Source organism: Haemorhous mexicanus, chromosome 13, assembly GCF_027477595.1.
Source record: "Haemorhous mexicanus isolate bHaeMex1 chromosome 13, bHaeMex1.pri, whole genome shotgun sequence".
Classification (NCBI taxonomy): domain Eukaryota; kingdom Metazoa; phylum Chordata; class Aves; order Passeriformes; family Fringillidae; genus Haemorhous; species Haemorhous mexicanus.
In genome coordinates this window covers 18,712,264-18,733,393 of record NC_082353.1, presented here as the reverse complement: position 1 = coordinate 18,733,393, position 21,130 = coordinate 18,712,264, and the positions used below count along the sequence as shown (strand labels likewise).

At 44.8% G+C, this 21,130-nt stretch overlaps 1 protein-coding gene across 2 annotated transcripts in view; it reads left to right on the top strand.

The window, feature by feature from the left end:
* The window catches only part of IGF1R (insulin like growth factor 1 receptor), a 171,798-nt gene that overhangs the window by 141,449 nt on the left and 9,219 nt on the right, over window positions 1-21,130 (top strand). Inside the window, exons 11-20 of one of the 2 annotated variants that reach the window (XM_059858610.1) lie at window positions 3,331-3,617; window positions 5,050-5,186; window positions 5,486-5,645; window positions 6,662-6,764; window positions 8,104-8,174; window positions 9,416-9,645; window positions 9,906-10,016; window positions 10,644-10,803; window positions 12,942-13,071; window positions 16,686-16,820. In XM_059858610.1, the coding sequence (XP_059714593.1) occupies window positions 3,331-3,617; window positions 5,050-5,186; window positions 5,486-5,645; window positions 6,662-6,764; window positions 8,104-8,174; window positions 9,416-9,645; window positions 9,906-10,016; window positions 10,644-10,803; window positions 12,942-13,071; window positions 16,686-16,820 (1,524 nt within the window). Of the gene's footprint in view, window positions 1-3,330; window positions 3,618-5,049; window positions 5,187-5,485; window positions 5,646-6,658; window positions 6,765-8,103; window positions 8,175-9,415; window positions 9,646-9,905; window positions 10,017-10,643; window positions 10,804-12,941; window positions 13,072-16,685; window positions 16,821-21,130 lie in introns of both variants that reach the window. The other variant, XM_059858609.1, reaches the window with a different exon arrangement.

The following is a 21,130-nucleotide window of genomic DNA, read 5'->3' as shown; positions in this document are numbered from 1 at the left end:
TGCTGGTTCATCTAATTCTCCATTGTGATTTTTTTTGGATTTTTATTCAAGGATGTGTTGGATTGACTTGTTGGGGTTGAGACTTTGATATTTGCAGTGCTTCTTAGCTTTATCCAAAGAATGAGGAGCTAGATGCTGCCTCTCTTGGGATGTGTGAAGTATCTTATCTGAGCTGTGTTTGGGTTACACTGAGCATTTGTGCAGTGATGATGAGAAGCAGCAGCCAAGATCAGGTACAGGGAAGTTACAGCCTCCATGTCTGATCATGATGGAAGTGCTGAGCTGTGGGAAATCACAAGATCTGATTTTGGACTTCATGAAATAGCACAGCAAGGAGTTTTGGAAGCCATGTGTCAAGTCTAAACTACTGGAAAGTCTGTTGAAAAGGAAGTTTTTCTATTTCCCCAAACATTTGTAATTCAGAATGTGTTGTCTTCTCCCAAATTTTCTTGCAGTCCTTCCCCCCTCCAAGAAAAGTCATGGAACCTTGAACTCAGTAGCAAACAAACTGATCAGTTCACAGAGAATTTCCTGAAAGCTTGTCCTTTTCTCTTAAATTACTGCCATTAGGGTGTTTTGTAACAGCAGGAGCAGATAAGGGACAATGCTCAGCAATAGCTGCATAGCCAAGCAACTTTTAAGAGACTGTATGTCAGGGAAATTAAAGTTTATGAGCTGGTGAGACATCTCCGTGGGACAAATCTAAGCAGCTTGTTACTTGATGTCATTTTTTTTCTCTCTTTCCCAAGGGAGAAGTTAATTAATGTGTTAGTGAAAGCCTCAATAGTAGTATTTATTTCCAGTGCTCTACCTGTGTCCAGGTTATTATGAAAGAGTTGCAGTATGAAATACAGCATGGAGGTATTTGACTGGGTGATTTTAAGATTGTTTAAGAAGTCTGTTGATCTAATCTCTTGTGTAACTTCTGGATGACCCCATGTGTGTTAGTGCCATGGTGGATTTCAAACAGAACTCTGCTTAGTCTTGAAGAGACACTCACTACCAGAAGAAAATGAGTTTCTTCAAGGTTTTTGTTTCTCTGATGAGCAGGATGGGACAGGCTCTGTGTATAGTCTGAACAGTAACATTAAAATTGCCATGAACTACAGAAAGAGTGAGCTTTGCTGTTAAATAGCCCAAGTTTTTTAAATGTTTCTGATGTGATTGAATTTTTATAGTGTTATTTTTAATTTTTGTATTGCATTTCTTTTCCTTCTTCACCCTTAACAGAATAAATGATTTTTCAAGTTTTTATCTCTAGGCTTTTCCTTACTTCCTTGAATTTTGCCTTTATCTCTGCATTTCATGAATGCAGGAAGCTGCTTGACCAAAAAGCACTGAGGTCAAATCTCAAATGATGTTCTAATTACTTTTGCCTTGTGGTTATCCTGCAGCTCTTTTCTCTTCCTGACACTGCTCTAGTTTTCACCAACAAGTTTTTTGTTCCTTCATCTTTTTCTCCAAAGACAGGGTAGGGCTGTACTCCCCTCCACCCCCAGATACCACCAAAGATTTGAAGCTTCATGCATCCCATAAAAGCAGTGAAAAGTCAGGCCTTTTAGGTTCTTGCATTGGCACATGCTTTTGTGGTTGATTAAGAATGAACTTTTTATTTTCACTGCTTTGACCACAGAACCTGCACAAATGTTCATCAGTTCAGGCTTAGGCATCCAACTTAGTACTGATGAGAAGTTTGTTCTTTCCACTGAGCTAAAGCAGTAAATCAATACACATTGTAAACAGGGTGAATAGGTTTAGTAACTTCCATAGATACCACTGTAGACAAGGCACAAATGCTTCTGTCCTATGAAATTGCCTTAACTGACAAGACACTCACTTGTGTGTTGCTTAAACAATTTGTTGCTAGCTTAGGAAATTCTTTCTTGTCTGTGTTTATTTCTGTGACATGGTTTACATGGTGGTTAGAGTGTCAAAATGACTACTCACTACGTAGTAAAGGGATTTTGGAAATTTTTGTAGTGAGCTCCTAAAGAAAAAAATTCATCCAGCCTCTGCCAGAAGGTTTCAAAACTGAGTGAGCCTGTTCTTGGCTCTCTCTGCAATGTGCTGCTCTGTGGCTGCATGTACTCAGATGATATATTTGACAGTGAATTAAGTTCTCCTGTTGAGTCATCTTTCCTCCTGTTGTGTGTTCGAGGGAGGCCTCATTTGCCTGGTTTGTAATTTGCTCTCTGCTAGAGCTGTTGGACCTCATGCCCTTGGTACCTGTTGCACTGGCCAGGTGTTCTATGGGCACTGGTGAAGTGATTTCAAGGATAGGATTCAAGCCCAAATTGGTTTTGTAGTGTGACTCTTCTCCCTTTCTCCTTTACCTCCCCTGGGCTGTTGTTTTCTGGGTTTGAGCATTCCTGCAGCCCTTGGAGACAAAGGGGCAGGAGCAGTAAAGCCAGACTGTCCCTTGTAGTTGGTGCTCCTGCACAGAACAGCCTCAGGTCTGGGGCAGGACCAGGGGACAGGTCCAGTGTATGGCCACAGGCTGTTGGTTTCCTGATCCATGTGGTTCTCAGAAGATCTTGATCCTTTTTCTGTCACTTGGGGCTGTCCACTACAGCAGTTCCCTGGGCTGGAGAAAGCGATGATGTGGCTGTAAATCCTCATCTTCTTAACTCTGCTTAAATTTCACCCAGATGCCTGTAAGGCAAAGCTGCTCATTGAACTTTTGCCTCTACACAATATTAGTGCTGAGTTTTCTCACACAGGAGGATTGTTCCTTTGCAGAGCTTTTGTTTGGGTGAGAGAAGCAGAGATACACAGATGACCACCCGAGTGGTGGTGAACCTTCATGGCCTTCAGCTGCCTTCCAAGGTTTCTCCTCTCAGTGCAGTACATTCTAATTTCATCAGAACTGCAGAGCTAACTCTCAGTAGGCTCAGCTTCCTTTGCTAATCCAGCAAACTTCAAAATAATTTTTTCCCTCCCTAACCTTTTCAACCTTTAGCATCTGATTTTTATTTCGAGCGTCAGCATCACTGTCGTGAAACACAAATCCAGGATGCTTGTTGAGTAACGGTGAAGCTGTTCTTTGCTGGTTGGTTTATTGTGTGAGGTCAGAAATTTGCACATTCATCTTGGGGTGCAGCGTGAGCTTCAGAGATTTGGTTGGTTCCTGACCAAAAGAGAGAGAAATGAGATGTTCTGACACGTGACAGGTTTAGATTTAGAGAAAGTTTTCCTCTTGTTTTGCAGTTTCCTTTATTTAGCTTTTTTATTAGCTGTTGCCTTTTTTGCTGGGGTGTTTGGCGCAGTTTTCTGGAGAAGAAGTGGATTTTCTCTCAAGAGCCCTTTTCTGTACCTGTGTCTGCTCCTCAGGCCCGACCGGAAGCGGAGGGACGTGTTCCGAATCGCCAACGCCACCTTGGCCACGCGGAGCAGGAACGCCACCGGGACCGAGCACTTCGCCAACGCCTCTGACACGGAGGAGAGCGAGGTGGAATATCCCTTCTTTGAGACCAAGGTGGATGGCAAGGAGAGGACTGTGATCTCCCATCTGCAGCCTTTCACTCTTTACCGCATCGATATCCACAGCTGCAACCACGAGGCCGACACGCTCGGCTGCAGCGCGTCCAACTTCGTGTTCGCCAGAACGATGCCCTCAGGTATGCTCACACAGGGCAGCTCTGCTTTCTGGGCAGAGATCAAGCTCAGGGGGACAGGCTCTACCAAACCTATTAGAATTACGTTGGGGTATAGTCAAAAAAATTCCATGCAGTAGGATAAATTGGAGCTGCAAAGATTTTTTTATTTTGTGTCCTTGACTGGCGTGTTGTGTGTACTGAGTGATGTGTTTGAGTCTGTGCTGGGAGCTGGAGAAAGGGAGAAGTTGACTGCCAGGATAATTAGGAGAGACTCTGTTTCCCAGCAATAGAAGTGAGACCCCCAGACATGGTGGGCTGAAAGGTTTTGTTCCTCAGCTCCCTGTGTGCTGAATAGAGCCACAGCAACGTTTCTCTGCTAATGTTTGGTTTTGCTGTGCTCACTCGGAACTGTTTGCAGATGTTGGAGTTTTGCTGGTGGGAATGTTTGCCAAATGTTTCTTCTGTCACAGTACGACCATGCATTTGTCCAGCCTGGGAACAGGAGGAATACTGTGTTCTTTGTGCCCAATCCCTGGCCTCTAGACTACTTCAAATAGGAAGCATTGAATGCTGTGCTCGTCGTTGGGACTTTTGCAGATTGTACTTCTGAGAAGAATAGAGATGATTTTAGTGTAAGCTCATATGCATCCAGCAACGAGCTTCTGACTCCAGCAGATGTCTGGGGATATTGGATGCAGAATGGTAGCAATTTTGTTTTGTTTCTGGAAGGAAAGGCTATCATAATCCAGATCCAGCTGTGTCAGTAAAAAAAGCAAAAAGTATTGCTTATTTCAAGGAAATAAGGAAATCTGTGAGAACAGGGAAAAGGAAAGAATCTGTTCTCAGATTTTTGACACATGCTCTGAAAATCAAAGGCTAAACAATCCTGTTTCTTTCTGGTATCTTTGAGAAGGTGGTATTTTTTCAGTCCAGACTGAAATGCGCTTCACGGTCCTGTTAAGTTTTTAATAAGTCATGTAAAATTATTAGGAACTAAATTGGGGTAAAACAGTTCTTGAATTGCTGCTGAGACTGTTTTAGATGGGGATGGATTTCCTATGACTGTTTTAGGAAGAGGCTGTCAGTGGGGCAGATGTGTGTTTACAGCTTTTTGCAGCCATTTGGTGGGAATAGCTCCCTTCACTGTTTTGGTGTTGGGGAGAGTTGGGAAGGAAGAATCAGGTGCTAATAACCAGGAGTTTTTGGCACACAGAGCCCATGCCTGGTGGAGCTGTGTGCTCTGCACTGACTTTCTGAGAAGCAGTAGTTCAGACTGAGCTAATCTCCAGCAAGCCCTTGGGCAATGAGGTTTGTTCCCTGGATTTGAATGGCTCTTGCTGCAGAGCTTCTGCACCTGAAGAACATTCTGAACTTTCCATTTTCTTCCACTCTTGCTGAAGTTCCTGCTTCAGTCCTAGGTGTTGTTCTCACATCACCTGTAAATATTTTGCAGAGGGAGCAGATAACATTCCAGGAACGGTATCATGGGAAGCAAAAGAGGAGAATACCGTCTACCTGAAGTGGCTGGAGCCTGCAAATCCAAATGGGCTGATCCTGATGTATGAAATCAAATACGGGCAGCATGGCGAGGTGAGGATTTGACATAACTGCTCATAACTCTTAATTTATATACAAAAAAGGATCTTTAGTAGCATGCTTTTGTGTAGTGCTGCACAAACAGAAATTGTGATTTCAGACACTCAGCACCTGCCACCATGTCTTTCCTTCATTTCCTCTGAGTTCTTAAATTCCACGTGTCTCCTTATGGTGTTTGAAGTAAAACTGATCAGGTGGGGCTTTTAGTTATAAAAATGAGCTTTTCCTGCAGCCATATTGCCTTTTCCAGAATTTGAAGAAAAAACCAATTTACACATGTTATTTTCTTCTAGGAGAAGCGTGAATGTGTTTCCAGACAGGAATACAAGAAGCTTGGAGGAGCTAAACTAACTCACTTGAACCCTGGAAACTATTCTGCCAGAGTTCAGGCCACTTCCTTAGCTGGGAATGGCTCCTGGACTGAGCCCATCTCTTTCTATGTGCAGCCCAAATGTAAGACAAGTGTTTATAGTCTGTGTCAAATTGGGGGTTTATTGTCTTTTTAATGATTCCTGATGTTGCTGTGACTGGGTATCTGAGCCTCTTGCCTCTGAAGACTTCTCTTGCTGATGGTTCTTTGGGAACTCTTCTCTGGTCCATTTTTTTTGGCAAGTGTGGACAGTCAGGAGGGGTGTGTGAGGTGTGGTCCTTTCCTTGCAGCTTTGGGTGTCTGTGAGGGGTGCAGCCAGGTGTGGGGGTGGAGAACACTCTGCTGTGGCTTCCTGGGGAGTGCAGCTATGTTGGGAATGTGATGTTAGCTGTAACAACAGGGAGCTGCCATGTACAAAACCTGTGGCAACAAGGCAAACCTGCTTAAAATTGCAAAATAATTGGAGAAACAAATCATTTGTGTAGATTTTTGGCTGGCAGGTTGACCTGTTCTGAGTGACATTTGATAAAAAAGTGTTCTGATGAAAGGGTGATGCTGGTCCTGACAATGGCAATAATTTATATTTTGGAAGAACATGACCCCAGAGACCCTCTTTAAGATATTCTGTGTTTAGTTGTAGAGAAGATATATTCCCAGAAAACTGCTACTCCACCTTTTATCCCTTTTGGATTTTCTGGTTGCTGAACTTTGAACAATTTGAAGTAAAGAGCAGTGCATGTATATTCTGAACATAAGCAGCTGCAAGGTGAACAAAAGGTGGAAAAAGAGGTGAATGTGCAAGTGAACAATTGGATATTGTTCACTGAGGAATGCAAGTCCTTTAAGCACAACTTGTGAAAACAAAGCCCAGACAGACACTGTTCTGTACAAAATTAATGCCTTTCAGTGTCTGCTTTCTTGTTTCACTCATCTGCAGTCAGGGAGGGTTTCCGAGTGCATTTTTCCACATCTGACAAGAAAATGAGAACTTTGATTTCTTCCCTGCATGGAAATACACTGAGTGGGTATTGAATGTTTCTTTGTTAACAGAGGTTTTTTAGAAACCCTGATACAATTGTTTTCTTGTTGGTTGCAGCAGCAAACTATGGAAACTTCCTGCACTTGGTAATTGTGCTCCCTATTGCTCTGCTGCTCATCCTTGGGGGATTGCTGATAATGCTCTATGTCTTTAACAAAAAGAGGTGAGTTCCATGTGCTGGGGCTTAAACCTGCAGGAGGGGAATTGTTTATTTTCAAATCCGTGCCTGTGGAGCGAGTTTGAGATTAAAAAGAGAGATGGCATTCAGAGGAGTTGAGAGGCTGAGGTAGATTCTGCCTTCTTGGTATGGAAAAGGAGGTGGTTTAGAGTTAGCAGCATCTGGCTGCTGCTGCTGCTGGAGAAATGGAGAGGGTTTATATTGCAGTGTCATGTTTGACTGGGAAGAGGAAGGCTGTGAGGAACACGTCAGTGGGGCATTGGTGGCCCACACTGGACCTGTATAACCAGAAGATTTGACTGATATATAGGTCAATATAAATAATGAAAACTTAGTTCCATTTAGGTTAATCTGATTTTTTTCAAATTCTGGAGGGTTTTTTAAAGTCTTACATCCACTTAAAAAATTATATTCTGGCCAAGAGCCGTCACTGGGACTGTTCTGGTAATTTGTTTTCCTCAGTTTTGTTTTTTGTAACTAATGATTTTTTTTTTTTAATCTCATTGAAATACGTAACGAGAACTTAATAGCAGTACAGATGTTCAGTCTTGCAGCTTTCTAGCTGTGGATGTTTTATATTACTCTCACATTAATTATGTTCATTGAGCATCCCATGATTTCCAGCTCTGATTCACTGGTAGCACTGCAGACAGTGGTACCAGTTCTGCTCAAGCCCTCCAGAAAGGGCTTTGTCTCTGGTGCTTACAATACCTGCTTTGCCTTCCTTTGGCTCTCCTAGGTGAAATTCCTGATAACTTTTCCTTGTTTAAACTGTTCTAACACAAGAATATTTTCTCTGTGAGCCCGTCTCCTGCCAAAGCTCTCAAAGTGCATTTATCACATGTCTTATTCTGAAAATCATCCCTGTAAAATTGGGAGGTGTGGCATTGTGTGGTTTTAAAATAAAGTATTAGAAACACTTAGGAAACAGTTGAATGGAATCCCCCACTTTTGTCTTTTGCTAAAAAACTTCACTCCCCCAGCAGAGCTGATAATGGTGAAGTGCATTCTCAGCCACGGTTCTCCTGGTTGTATAAAAATATAGGTGCCTTTCTTAAAAGAAAGCTAGAAGTTTCTTGTGTTTACATTTTCCTGCTGATTTGGTATAGAGAAGACTCCAGAACTCCTAACAAGCTATTCTGGACTGGGTTCCCATTGATTATGTGAGGTAGATAAGATCTCAGTTTATCCTTTTGTCTGAAGAACTCCACATGCAGTAAAGAATATTCTGTGGTTGAGCAGGCAGTGGAAAAGCTGTACAAGAGATGGTCTGAAATATACTCAGATTTAAAGGTAAAAGAAATAAACCCCAATGTTTCTGCAGGAACAGTGACAGACTGGGCAATGGAGTACTTTATGCTTCTGTGAACCCTGAGTACTTCAGTGCCTCAGATGGTGAGTGTGACCTTAACTTGTGATGCTTTTACTGTCCTGTGTTCTGTTGGTGTCTGACTTAGAAAGGTATGAAACCCTAAAAGATGTGCTGTAAATGCCACTTTCCCTATTTCATTAGGACAGCTCTGGAATATGTAAATGCCACTTGTCTGTTGAAGTTGGGGAGTTTTTGAATTGTTTTCCTGTACTTTTATCCACCTCAGGTAAATTTGGATTCACTAGTTTCACTTTCAGTTTAACATCTGCTCATCCAATGATGTTTTCACTGGAATGAAGGAAGAATGAATAAATTTGTAGTCTTTCATTCATGTTTGCCCTATTGAAACAAGCCCACTACTTGAAGAAATCACAGCATCAGACAAGTGTCCTTGAGGCCTCAGTTCTCCTGTTAATGGCTTAGTTTGGTGCTGCTGTTGTAGAATTCTTGCTGGAATAGTATTTCCCAAAGCCCCCAGGAGAGTAATGGGTTTACCCAGAGTGGCAGCAGATTATTTTACTGTTATTTTTTGTAGCAACACCATTAGGGTTAAAGGTCTGTCACTGTTCATGCTATAATCCTCTGTTTTCATCCTGTCATTTCACCCATGCAGAGCATGTGACACAACTGTCCCCTCCTTTGGTGACTGATAGGCAGAAGCATCAGTGAGTACTTGGATGTCCTCTTGCCTGAGGCAGTCCTGCCTCCTGGCAGTCACATTCTGAGAGCTCTTTTCTGCCTCAGATCAAAGACCTGCAGCAGCAGCAGCAAGTTTTGCCTTTGCTGGTGCAACGGTGTGTGTGCAAGGGATCAGAATAGTGCCATGCAAAGAACTGCTGGATCAGAGTCTGCTTCCCTCTAGCCATAAAATCAGTGTTAATGGAGAATACAGCAGACACTACACTGATACAGATGATCAAGTCTGTTTGATGCTGTCTGGGAGAATTGGGAGAGCAAGGGTTCCAAAAAAAGATTTAACCTAAAGCATTGATTTGAGCCTCTTCCCACTCTGGTTTTGGCTTTGAGGTTCCTTATTTCTATCTCAGTGTCAGTACCATAGTGAGGCCACTTCAAGTCACCACCTTTCTTTCAGATTTATTTGTATGCCACCATCCCCCTGCCTCTGTATGGAACAGCCCCTGGCCTGTTTGCACACATGGTGCAGGGTCTCAGCATTCTGTGTGGGTTTGAACCCCAGAACTGTCGTGGAGCAGGGAGGGATCCCAGCACTGTGGAACATAGAGCCTGTTCTCTCTCCCCCCAGTGTACGTTCCTGACGAGTGGGAGGTGCCCCGGGAGAAGATCACCATGTGTCGGGAGCTTGGGCAAGGCTCCTTTGGAATGGTGTACGAGGGAATAGCCAAGGGAGTGGTGAAGGATGAGCCAGAGACCAGGGTGGCCATCAAGACGGTCAACGAGTCCGCGAGCATGCGCGAGAGGATCGAGTTCCTGAACGAGGCCTCGGTGATGAAGGAGTTCAACTGTCACCATGTGGTGAGTCCTGAAGATGTGACCAGGCTGTGACTCACCAGCCCTGGTGCTCATGGGCACGAGGCTGTTCCAGGACTGAAGTGGGAATTTGGGATTTTAGCTTCAATTCTGTGCAGCTTTGTGAAATTATCATGAAACCCCCGTCAGAAAGTGGAACCAAATCTACATTCAGCCCTTTCCCATGGGGCTACATATCAATGTGACTAAAAGATAATTAGCTGTGCTTGTATACTTGTACTGAACATTTGTTTTTCCTCTGCCAGGTTCGGCTGCTTGGTGTTGTTTCTCAGGGCCAGCCTACGCTGGTTATCATGGAGCTGATGACACGTGGGGACCTCAAAAGTTACCTGAGATCATTGAGGCCAGACACAGAGGTGAGTCATGAGTGGCTGGATGTTTATTTCTTCAGTCTGAATCATCTTGAACAAGACAGCCTCACGTTGGAAGCAGCAGGCAATTAGCCTTTCCTGCCCTTCTCCTTCAGTCTAAGGACAAAACATGAGCTGTTGTGTGATCTCCAACAGCTCTTCATGAGGCAGCCCAGGGTGCCACATGGAATAGGTCCCTGCTTGTGCCACCGAACCCTCTTTTCCAAATTTCATTAGGTCTCTTGTCTGATCTACTCTCTCATCAAGATGTTACAGAAATTGGCTGGTTTAAGAACACGTGTTAGGATAATGGTTTCATGTTGTGTGTCCTGCCCATTGCCCCTGCTGGAAAGTAAATATCTGTTATCTTAGCTCCTGCGCAAACTCTCACGCATGGGCCATCAGTCTAACAGCTAAAATTGTCTCATATGATGCAGACTCTGAAGGATAAAGATGACACACGGGTCACTTGCCACTGAAATCACAGCAGCCTATGCAGAAAATGAGCTCAGCAGCTTTTGCCCTTGATCTGGAAATTCCAGAGTGGATAAATTAAAGGAACAGAACACGAGGACAGTATGTGCACAGGAGAGTGGATGTGGTCTGTTAACTGTTTGACCCTGTGTTGCTCAGAACAACCCCGGGCAGGCGCCGCCGACGCTGAAGAAGATGATCCAGATGGCCGGGGAGATCGCCGACGGCATGGCCTACCTCAACGCCAACAAGTTCGTGCACAGGGACCTGGCTGCCAGGAACTGCATGGTGGCTGAGGACTTCACAGTCAAAATTGGAGGTGGGCTCTCCTGACCCTGGCACAGCTCATAGAATCACCCTGGAAAATCAGTCTTAGAAAGCTTTTTTGTTATTTTTTGTTATTTTTTCTTAGCTGAGCTCTAGTTGAAATATCTGCAGAATGAAATACGTTCCTTGTGAAGATTACTGTGATTTAAGACCTGTGAGCAGTTAACACTGAGTTGAAACCTCTGGAATACCTCTGCTTGCTGTTGTTCCAGTGAGGCAGCAGTACAGCATGTGGGTTTAAAAAGAGGCAGTGATTTAGGTTCAGGTACTGCAGACATCTGGGTGGATGGTGTAGTTACCACTGGTGTGTCATTCATGTCTGTTACAATGCACAAAAATAATTCTACCTCCTGTTTATTGATTCAAGAATGAGAATTTTAGGATTATTTAAAATCATATCTGAGTTGGAAGTGGAATGACTTCAGCTGGGTGCTTTCCAGTCTAAACTGGAGTTCTGCTTCCCAGACAGCTGAATGGCTTTTCTTCTGCTCTGCTGTTAGATCACCAATTTTTTTTTTCCTTTCACCATCCCTCCAAAATAGTGTCAGATGAGTTTTTTCAGTCTTCTCTCCAGAGAGAGTGATTTTAAGCTGTTGGCTGTTTTTGAGTTGTGCATATTAAAATAACATGTATAGCAACAGCCTTCTGCTGTAGGAAACTAATTCTTTTTCTCTGAGCTTAACTCAGCTATTTTGATAATTTGTGTAAGTAATCCTGTCATTTGGGAGAAAGAAAAAATGATTTCATTTTGAGTCAGTTAATTAGGAAATAAGATCTTTTGGGGATTTTGTGTATTTTCTGCAGGTTCGTGGGAAGTCAGCCTAAATCCTTCCTATTGCAGTTTTCTGCTCCTGCCCCCATCAGCTTGTTTTACAATTCTGTAAACTGAAGATATGGTGCACTTCTTCCCTTTAATGTGTTCATGGTTACCCCAAAAGCACTTTGTGAATGTGCTGCACTGCTCTTGTTTATGTAGCAGCGTTGAAAATCCCCTCATGCTGAAACAGTTTAGGAGCATCTTGGCTGGAACACACCAGCTCAGACTGTTCAGATCTCAGAGGAAGAGCTTTATGCCACACTACCCTATGCTCACTGCATGTCTGTTTCTTATTTGCATTACATTTTGCAAAAATCTTCCATTCAGCTGGGATAAAGTCACCCTGGTGTGTGGGAGTGATGGAGGAGCTGCACAGATGGGCTTTTGAGTCATAATCACCCTGGGTACCGGTGTCCCTGGTACCCCTGCTTGGTCACTGACCACAGACTGGTGATAGCTGAGAGACCTGGGGGGGTTCTGTGCATGTTTCCCGGGGGGAAAAAAGGGGCAATTACAGGTCTGTGTTGGTAAAATGGATTTTGCCCTGTGTGTCATCAGACAGCATTTAATATCAGACTGATGACCTCTAATTTATTAACTCTTTGAGAACACAGTAACTGAATTCAATAGGCAAGTGTGAGACCCAGCAATTCTGTCTCAGACTGATTGTAGAAAAAAACCACCTGAATAAATCTTAGTTACAGTCGGGGGGATGAACATTGTTAGATCCAAGTCTTGCAAATGCTTATGAATTTACAGCTAAGCATGGATATAAACCGGAAGTATGTCTTTAATATTTGGGTGTGTTAATCACAAATGAACAGCATAATCCTCTGTGGCACTTAAAATGAAATATTGTACAGAAGCTCGGAATTACCTTTGGAAATAGGAAAAAGAAAACCAAGAGAAGTATTTCCTTCAGCATGTGAGATTGTTCAATTAAACACAATGGTTCTAAGTACTAAAGGATCTCCTTAAAAAAAATGAAAAACACTGAATTTGGGGAACAATTAGTGAATTATGTGACCTTCAGAAGACTCATCTTACTGCAAAGCTTGAGCATAAATGCTGTAACTTTTCCCATTCCTATATTTAAACCAATCAGACTTGTCACCCCTGAAGTCAGTGGCACAGTCTGGTGGTGTTGGGAGGGAAGGTCACCAGCCCTGAGGCAGCAGCTGAAGTGTCTGCAAAGCCAAGTGTCGTGGGAACACAGCGCAGATTCCTCACAGCCGAGTGTGATTCTCTGCCTTGTAGGAAGGGGAGATGTTCCTCATTTTCTCACACAAACTCAGAGTATTTCTACCTTGTAGATTTTGGCATGACGAGAGATATCTACGAGACAGATTATTACCGGAAGGGAGGGAAGGGTTTGCTGCCTGTGCGCTGGATGTCCCCGGAGTCGCTGAAAGATGGAGTCTTCACAACGCACTCCGACGTCTGGTAACAAAACAGGGGCTCTGGAAAACTGCTTTAACCTCCTTCTTTCTAGCCTCTCTTCTTGTTTTAGTAGCCTTAACTAAGTGTACTGCTTCCCCTGTCCGTTCAGAGGTGACTCTCTTGTTCCGTGAGTTCACGTTTCAGCAAGAACTCGTGAGGTTGAATTTTGCTCTCAGGGAGAGCAGAATTAAATGGATTTCCAGAACTGGAGGTGGCAGCGTGTTTCCTGCTGTTAGTTGTAAAATCAGTTGTGCAGTGAAAAACATTACCTTCGCCTGGAAGAGCAAGTTGTCATTTTTCAAATTGTCCTCCTTCAAGAAAAGCTTTAAAAGTTGCCAAGAATAGAGAGAGGTTCCTAGTGCTGACCTGCTTTTTCATTAAAACCTTCTGTGTAAATAACATCACTTTTCCCCCAGATGGGTTGTGTACAATTGCAGGCTTTTTTGGGGAGTTCTCCCTTGTGCATATCCCTCTCCATTTGGAGCTTTGTTTGCTTGGTTTTTATACTGCAAGATGCAGAAATAGGGTTTTCTTTCAAAGCACACTGCATGCTTGCTGTATCTGTGCAGTTATTAATAGAGGCGTGTACTTGGGAGAAGTAATCCCCTGGAACAATTCCCCACACACCCCCCAGCTTTTGGAGATAGGTAGAGAGGACTTGGCAGAAGATGGTTGTGTACTGGCAAAACCTCTCCTCTGTCTTTTATGGTTTCTCTGCCTTCCTAACAAGATGTTTTTACTGCTGATCTGTTACAGAATTGGCAGCTGATTGCCTCCAAATGTCTAGAAGTCAGTAGGAATGGTGTTTTAGGAGTAAACTGCATTTTCTGTGAGCAGCTTGAGGAGTTTGGAGTCAGTGGTCTGTAGTTCACAGCACCAGCTCTGAACAAAAAGTTCCTAAGAGGAATTAAAGTGAAAAAGCAAAGCACCAGAATGATGCTTAAATTTTATTTTACATATGGCTAGTAACTTACTTTTGAATCCACTAACCCAGACTTGGAAGCAGATGAAAACAACCACATTGAGTTGAAGGGAAGCCCTGTATCAGCCATTTATCTGATTGAACAGTGCAGGCATGCTTTTGGCAGTCCCCCCAGTAAAAGAATTTTGGGACTTGTAACGGCTTCACAAAGCAGACAGAGATTTGGACTCTATCACTAGAAAAATCCCCAGATGCAGAACTGACCAAGCCTGGAGTGAGGAGCTGGCAGAGCTGCCTGTTCCAACCACACAACAGGAATTTTCAGGTCCAGCCATTGCCTCCAAAGGGTTCAGTAGCAGCTCAGGGTGGGCACTGGGGATGTCCCAGGTGTGTTCCACACGTGCTTTCTTTTAGCCTGGGACTCTTAAGTGATGTTATTCTTCATTAAATATAACTCAAATTCCAAACAAAAAAAAACCCAGGTGACACCAAATAAGGTGTCAGAAATAAATTAGAGCTGTAGTTGTTGCAGGAAGTACATGAGTGCTTCCCTAACAAGGAAGAGAGGAGGTTTAGATTGAATTTTGGAAAGAATTTCTTCCCTGTGAGGGTGGTGAGGCCCTGGCACGGGGTGTCCAGAGGAGCTGTGGCTGCTCCGTCTCTGGAAGTGTCCAAGGCCAGATTGGATGGGGCTTGGAGCACCCTGGGATAGTGGAAGTTGTCCCTGACTGTGGCAGGGGGTGGAACAAGATGGGCTTTAAGTTCCCTTCCAGCCCAAGCCATCCTGGGATTCCATGATTTGGCATTTGTTGGTTGCTCAGTCCAAAGGAGGATTGTGCAAACGGTATTGCACTTCATCAGTGCAACAATCTGAGTGAATATCCTGGCCTGGAAAGGAGTTTACTGATTACAGGATTGGAAAGCTGAAGGGGAGGGAGCAGTAAAATCTTGACAGATTTTTAGTTGTAAGCATAGAGAGGGAAAAAATGTTTTATGGAGAGGAGGCTCACAGTACTCGTGGGTATTTCAGAGAGTTTCTCCTTGGGAGGGTTTGGCATCTTAATTGTTGGAAGGGATTTACTCTGCAGTTTGGTTCACAGGGGTGTACTTGTCTGGAGGCACAAAAAAACCGGGCTCAACATGGGAAATTGGCTGTTTGTTTAGAACATGTATCCACAGCTACAGAGAAATTTCAATCTAAATTCCAAATGTGGTGGGACTTGACTTAATACTGTCATGAAATGCTGTCTGTTTACTTGATCTGCTTATGGCTAAAAGGATCATTCCTTCTCAGTGGCTTTTACACCAGGCACTGTACATTGGAGATCTCTTCATGCCAGGAGAAATTCCCTGAATCCTTTTATTGGTTCAGGTTTGAAGTTGCTCAGTGTAAACTGTGGAGCTTGGCTGTTTTAGGGGCCATTTATTTGTATCAAACAATAAACAAAAGGTTGAGATCGTTTTTCCTGCTTTTCTGGGCAGATATTGTGACATGTAGTTCCATGTTCTTCAAGATCAGTTTTAGAAGCCAAGATGTCAAAAAGACAAAACCCTGTTGAGTAGTTGGAGTCCAGGATTTATAAGCTGTAAGGTGAAATGGCAACTGCAGGAAGGAAGAGTGTCTGGAGGTTTGAAGGGTGGAGCTTTATTTTAGCAACTCATTCTTTTAATGCTTTTCAGGCTGAAGAATGAGGTAATTAGACAGGGCTGGTTTTGTTGTAGTTAGGGAAGGAGGACATTTTAAAATTAATGCAATACTGTTCAGGGTGAGGGTGGGTTTCTATAAATAAATCCTCAGCATCTTGCATTCTTTCAAGGCTGGCAGTTGCCTGGAAGGAGCAGTCTGAGTTTATTTGTTAGGATAATCTGACGAGTAGGTGTGCAAGACTTGTCCTCATTATCCCTGTGGTGATCAAAGAAGCTTCAAAGGCACCCAAATGTTGAGTTGACCCCTGTCCCTCCCTCCCCTAAAAGGAAAACAATTGCAAGGCAGTTTGTGGCTTCTGGCTCCAGATGCAAACCAGTTTGGATCCCAGGGATATCTGAAAGATAAAACCACAGGGCCATAACCAGCTAATGACACTGGACTCCTGTTTTCATAACTCCCCCCCCAGTGGAACTGTGTGTTTTTCACTCAGCTTGACTCAGCATTTTACCACACAAGTCAGACAGCATCGAGATTTTCCTTCTTTGCCCAGCAGCTCTCAAACTAGATGACTCTTCAGTGCAGGGCAGACAATTTGAGCTGTGTCTGCTCAATAATCTAATTTTAAATGGAGATATTTTTAGAAAGTGTCAATAGTTACGTCCAACTACCCAATTACATAACTATGCTTATCTTCCTTTGCCAGTAATCAATTCCTATTATTAGACAAACTGCTTTTTTCACTTCTGCTGTCCTTTGTAGTTATCTGGAAGGAGCTGGAAGCTGTGTTTCAAGAACACAGTTACATGCATGTCACAAAGGGGTAACTGAGATTTTCTCACCCGAGCCCTTTTCTCACTAGAGTGGCGGTGTTTGAAGTCAGCAGTCTCGAGGGAGGGGTTGTGACTGTCCCCACAGGCACGTGTTTTTTGAGCAACTGGAATTCTTTGGTTCAAAAAACCACCCATGGACACCCAGCACTCAGCATCTGGTAAGAAGTGCACCCTTGTGAAGATGGCTGGGAGCCTAAAGCTGTGCTGTTCCCTGCAGGTCCTTCGGAGTGGTGCTGTGGGAGATCGCGACGCTGGCGGAGCAGCCGTACCAGGGCATGACCAACGAGCAGGTGCTGCGCTTCGTCATGGAAGGGGGGCTGCTGGAAAAGCCTGACAATTGTCCTGACATGCTGTAAGTGCCACCACTGCCCTGCAGGGTCTGCTCTTGGCAGCTACCACAGCGGGGGCTGCCCAGTCTCTGTCAATCCAGTAGTGAGACATTCCAGAAAACAACTTTGCTCGTGGCCAGAATCTCACCTTGGGCTGTCTCCTCTAATAAGCAAACAAAATCCAAGCTTTGTGTCACTAAATAAAATTAGGCTTAATAAAAATGTCACTTCATAAGTGAGGTTTGCTACATCAGGAGGCTCTGTGCCTAAATCATATCTCTTCTGCTTAAAGTAATTGTGTTGAGCATAAAGAGAGCAAAGAGCATGGGACAAGCTGAAATGTGTGTAAACACTGGAATTCAGCTTTTTAGTTCAGTGTACAGATAAATCAGTGTATCTGGAGCTAGATTGGATCTGCTGTTTCAGTCCCAGCACTTGTCCCATTGAGATAAACCAATCCCCCCTGCTAACAGTTTCCTTCCCTGCAAGCACAGGGTGAGGTTTTCCACAGAAAAACCTCTCCCTGCCCCAGGGTCGACCCAGAGCTTCACAGCAGCAGAGGGTGTGCAGTGCAGCAGCTTCAGTTTTTAGCTTTACATTGCTGAAATACTTCTGCTGGCCTTTGTGTACAGCAGTTTCAGTTGTTCAGACTTTATTGCTTTGATATACTTCCCAAACTGACTTTTGGGAAGGAAATACTGCCTCTTGCAGTTATTGAAATTTGTTGGAGGCCCCCAGAAGGGATACAATCACTTAAGGGCCTCAGCTGCTTGGGATTCTTAGGAAAATAGCTTTTTTGGCTGGAGCCTGGCTGTGGTTTCAGATGACAGGCAGTGTTGTTTTGTTGTTTGAGGGGGGTGGGTGGTATATGCAGGGGGAGGTGTAGCTGCCATGTGATTCCTTGGTTTCACATTCCTTCCCTTTCGAGATGCTGTGGAGAATTCCTGGCAGTCGGATTGACTGGACATTGTTTAACACAGTCAGAGCTGTGTAATGGGGTGGGCACAACTGGGAAGGGCAGGGATGTGATGGGTTCAGCTCCCTGGGTTCACAGGAGAAAGCACCTCTGCAGTGAGAACAGCCTCTCTGGGGAGAGATCCAGCATTAGAGATTCCCTGTTAAGCTGGGGTGTGTGTGGTATGAGCAGGGTGGGAGGGGAGTCAGGCCAGAAGTTCTCTCTGCTGCAGCCCACCCAGTTCTCCTTCCTCCCCCTCCTCAGGGAATCTCCTCTGCTCCAGGGCTGTTGCTTGCTGCTGGGGGAATCCACTTGCAAGGTCCTGGCTTGTGAGCTGGGAGAACTTGGTCAAAGTCTGGCAGAGCAAATCTTTGCACTGGTGTGTAAGAGCTGAAGCCTTTCTTGTGCTGCTCCTCATGGAGAAGCTGCTCACAGGCTGGTTCTGCCCAGCAGGACTCAGCCTGACAGTGCAGAGGTGCTGGATAAAAAAAAATAAAAATTAATCTGCCTTTGAATTGTGCTGCTTTGCTCTGTCAGAAAAAGGAATGAGGCTGAACTCAGACCTAAGGCACATCCACACTGGTGGTGATTTTTTTGGTTTGGTTTTTTTTAGTGATAAAGCTGTGTATAAAACATCTTGGCTTTATCCCAAATGTAAAAAGGGGGGCCGTGGGGGAAGCATGACCTTATTGTGGCTTGTCTTTGCTCCCTTTCAGCTTGTTTTGTCTTTGTTTTAGTACTGACACCCAAATCTGCTGAAATTCAAGTAGGCATTTGTAGGAATAACAGTAGAGAGCTCCAGGAGTAACCTTCACCTTTGTTCCCTGCACATGCACTTGGCAATCAGAAAACCTCCAAAAACCTGTGGTGCTTTATTCTTTGCATGTTTTCACTTCTCTCCCTGCCCAGGAAGCTGTGACAGTGCTGTGCCACCCTGTGTGACATCCCCACTGCTCCTGGCCCTCACCCACACACTGGCTGGACCAGACCTGCTCTGTAGGCAGAGGTCCTCTCCAGGGCCCATAAACTCCTCCTCAGCTGGGGACCTGCAGGAGGATGAGGACATGGGCAGGAGAGTGTTTCTAACTGTGTCTAAGAGCCCTGAAATTGCACATGGATCTTACTCTGCATCCCAGGCCACTGCTTTCTCCAGTGCTTTATGAAAGTCTTTGTAAACCAAGGGATCCTCTTTGTGGAGATTGCTACAGGAGTGTGTTTAAAGGCAGGGTTTGGGCATGTCTGTTCTAGTGGGAGGTACTTTTTAGGTAGCACAAAATCTTGCTGGTGGAGGCTGCTCTGTGATACTTTAGTATTGACTCCTGATATTAACTCAGGATGTCCCAAAAGCAGAGCCTGGCTGCAGGAAGGTCACTTGGGCTTGGTGCTGCCTGGAAGCAGGTGAGAAGGGGAGCTCTGTGCTCCTGTGTCTCACAGGGTACCTACAAAAGCACAGGAACTTTGTTCTTTAAATTAGTTTGGCTTGGAAGCCACTGAAATTCTGGTCAGAACATCAGTGGAGCTGTCTGTGGAGAGAGGGGAGTGTGCTGACAGAGAGAAACCTCCAGAACAGGTGGAGGAGGAACTGCTGTGGGGAAGTGTAGATGAGAACAGCGAGAAGAATCTTGCTGTCACCAAATCTGCTATTTTTAGCCATGCAGGTGATGTGATGGTGACACAGCCCTGCACCCTCCAGCCACGGAGCAGGAGCTCCCCTCAGGACCTCGTGTTCCCCCCATGAATTCTGCTGGGTGCAGGCAGGCTGGGACCCTCTGTGTCTCCATCCCTGCCACGCTGGTCATGCTTGTCAGTGCCTGTGCTCCCCTGACCCTGGCACAGTGGGTCAGTAGCTTTTAGGTGGAGCTGGAAAGGTTCTGTTCCACAGCGTGGCTGAGCAGGGCAAAGGATGCTTGGGCAAAGGGGGATTTTACAGGGGGTTGTCCCGTGGCTGGGAGGTGGTGAATCCCTGTGAAAAGGGCAAAGCACAAAGGGGAGGGTATTTCTGGAGGCCCTTTGCTGTTGTGCAGGGTGAAACAAGCCTCAGTTGTGTTTATGCTACACCCTCTTGGCATAGCTCGTGTGGCTCTGCAGACAGAACCGTGCAATAAGACAGATGGTTCAGTAAGACAGTGCCAGGAGAAGCTTTGCTGTTTTTCTCCTCTTCCTGTGCACTCAGTGATGTTTTTATGTCCTCCCATTGTTATGGCACTGCTCATCAGGTGACGGCTGCGTGGCACCGAGCTTTGGTACAGCTGAAGCTCTCAGACAGTGTGTTCCCATGGGGCTTTTAAAAGTTGTGGAGGCTGGAATTCCACTCTGTTTTTGAAGCAGGATTGCTTCCCCCACATGCATTGTAGACTATTTACGCAGTGCTGATTTCCCTTTGTTCCTGCTTAGAACCCGGGGTCTGCTCTGCAGAGGCTCTGGCAGCACAGGCACCAGCAGGGGAGGAGAGGTCCTTTTGCTTTTCCCCACCAAATCAAGTATATTGCAAAGCACAAATGGAATGCAGCTTCTATAGGAACTTTCCATTTTCTGTTTTGTTGTTTTTTATTGTCTTGGTGCAAAACAGAACTCAGTTTCTGCTCAGTTCCTTGAGCAAAAGATGCACAGAGGGACGCTGGCTATTCCCCTAACCCATGGTGGTGCCTCCAGCTCCCTGGAGCTCACTTGCCACCAGTCAGGAACGAACTTTATAAATCTGCTCAGGTTGTATTAGCAGCCTGTAAATTCCTCCATTGTCTATTGGAAAGGTTTTTAATTTGTTTAAGATAATGTAAACAAGGCCTGTGAACACACAGAGTTAAAAAGGAAAAAAAATCCTTTTATGGGAACTCTGTAGGGTTTTTAAATCTGGAATGGCTTAAAAGAAACATCACATGTCCTTGTTTGTGCTGATGTCACATGCATTACTCCGCTGCTTGTGGTATCTCCTTAGCAGTGCCCTTAGGCCTCGGGGCGCAGCGCCAGCGAATATCCAGAGTTCCTGGCTCCAGCCAAGCTTCTATTCAGGGACACAGCAGTCAGCTGGAAGGGAAACAGCAATGAAGTAACAGAAATGGATTTTATATATTTATGTCTCAAGCTTTCCTCACCCTTGTGGGTGAGGGTACGGTGCAGTTTTATAGTCTGGCTCCGCTTTTGCTCTGAAAGGCTTTTCAGACTCAAAACCAAGCAGGAGCTGGGCAGTGTTTACGTGTCTACGTGCGGTTACAATGCAGCATTGAGTACCCGGGGAGTTCTCCCAGCACAGACTGGTTTTGCCAGCTCTGCTGGGTGTCACAAGGCCATTCTCAGGTGGCTGACGTTTGTTCATGGGGAGCGCTGCCAGTGGAGCTCTGGCAGGGATGTTGGGCACTTTAGATGCACTTCAGTGAAGAT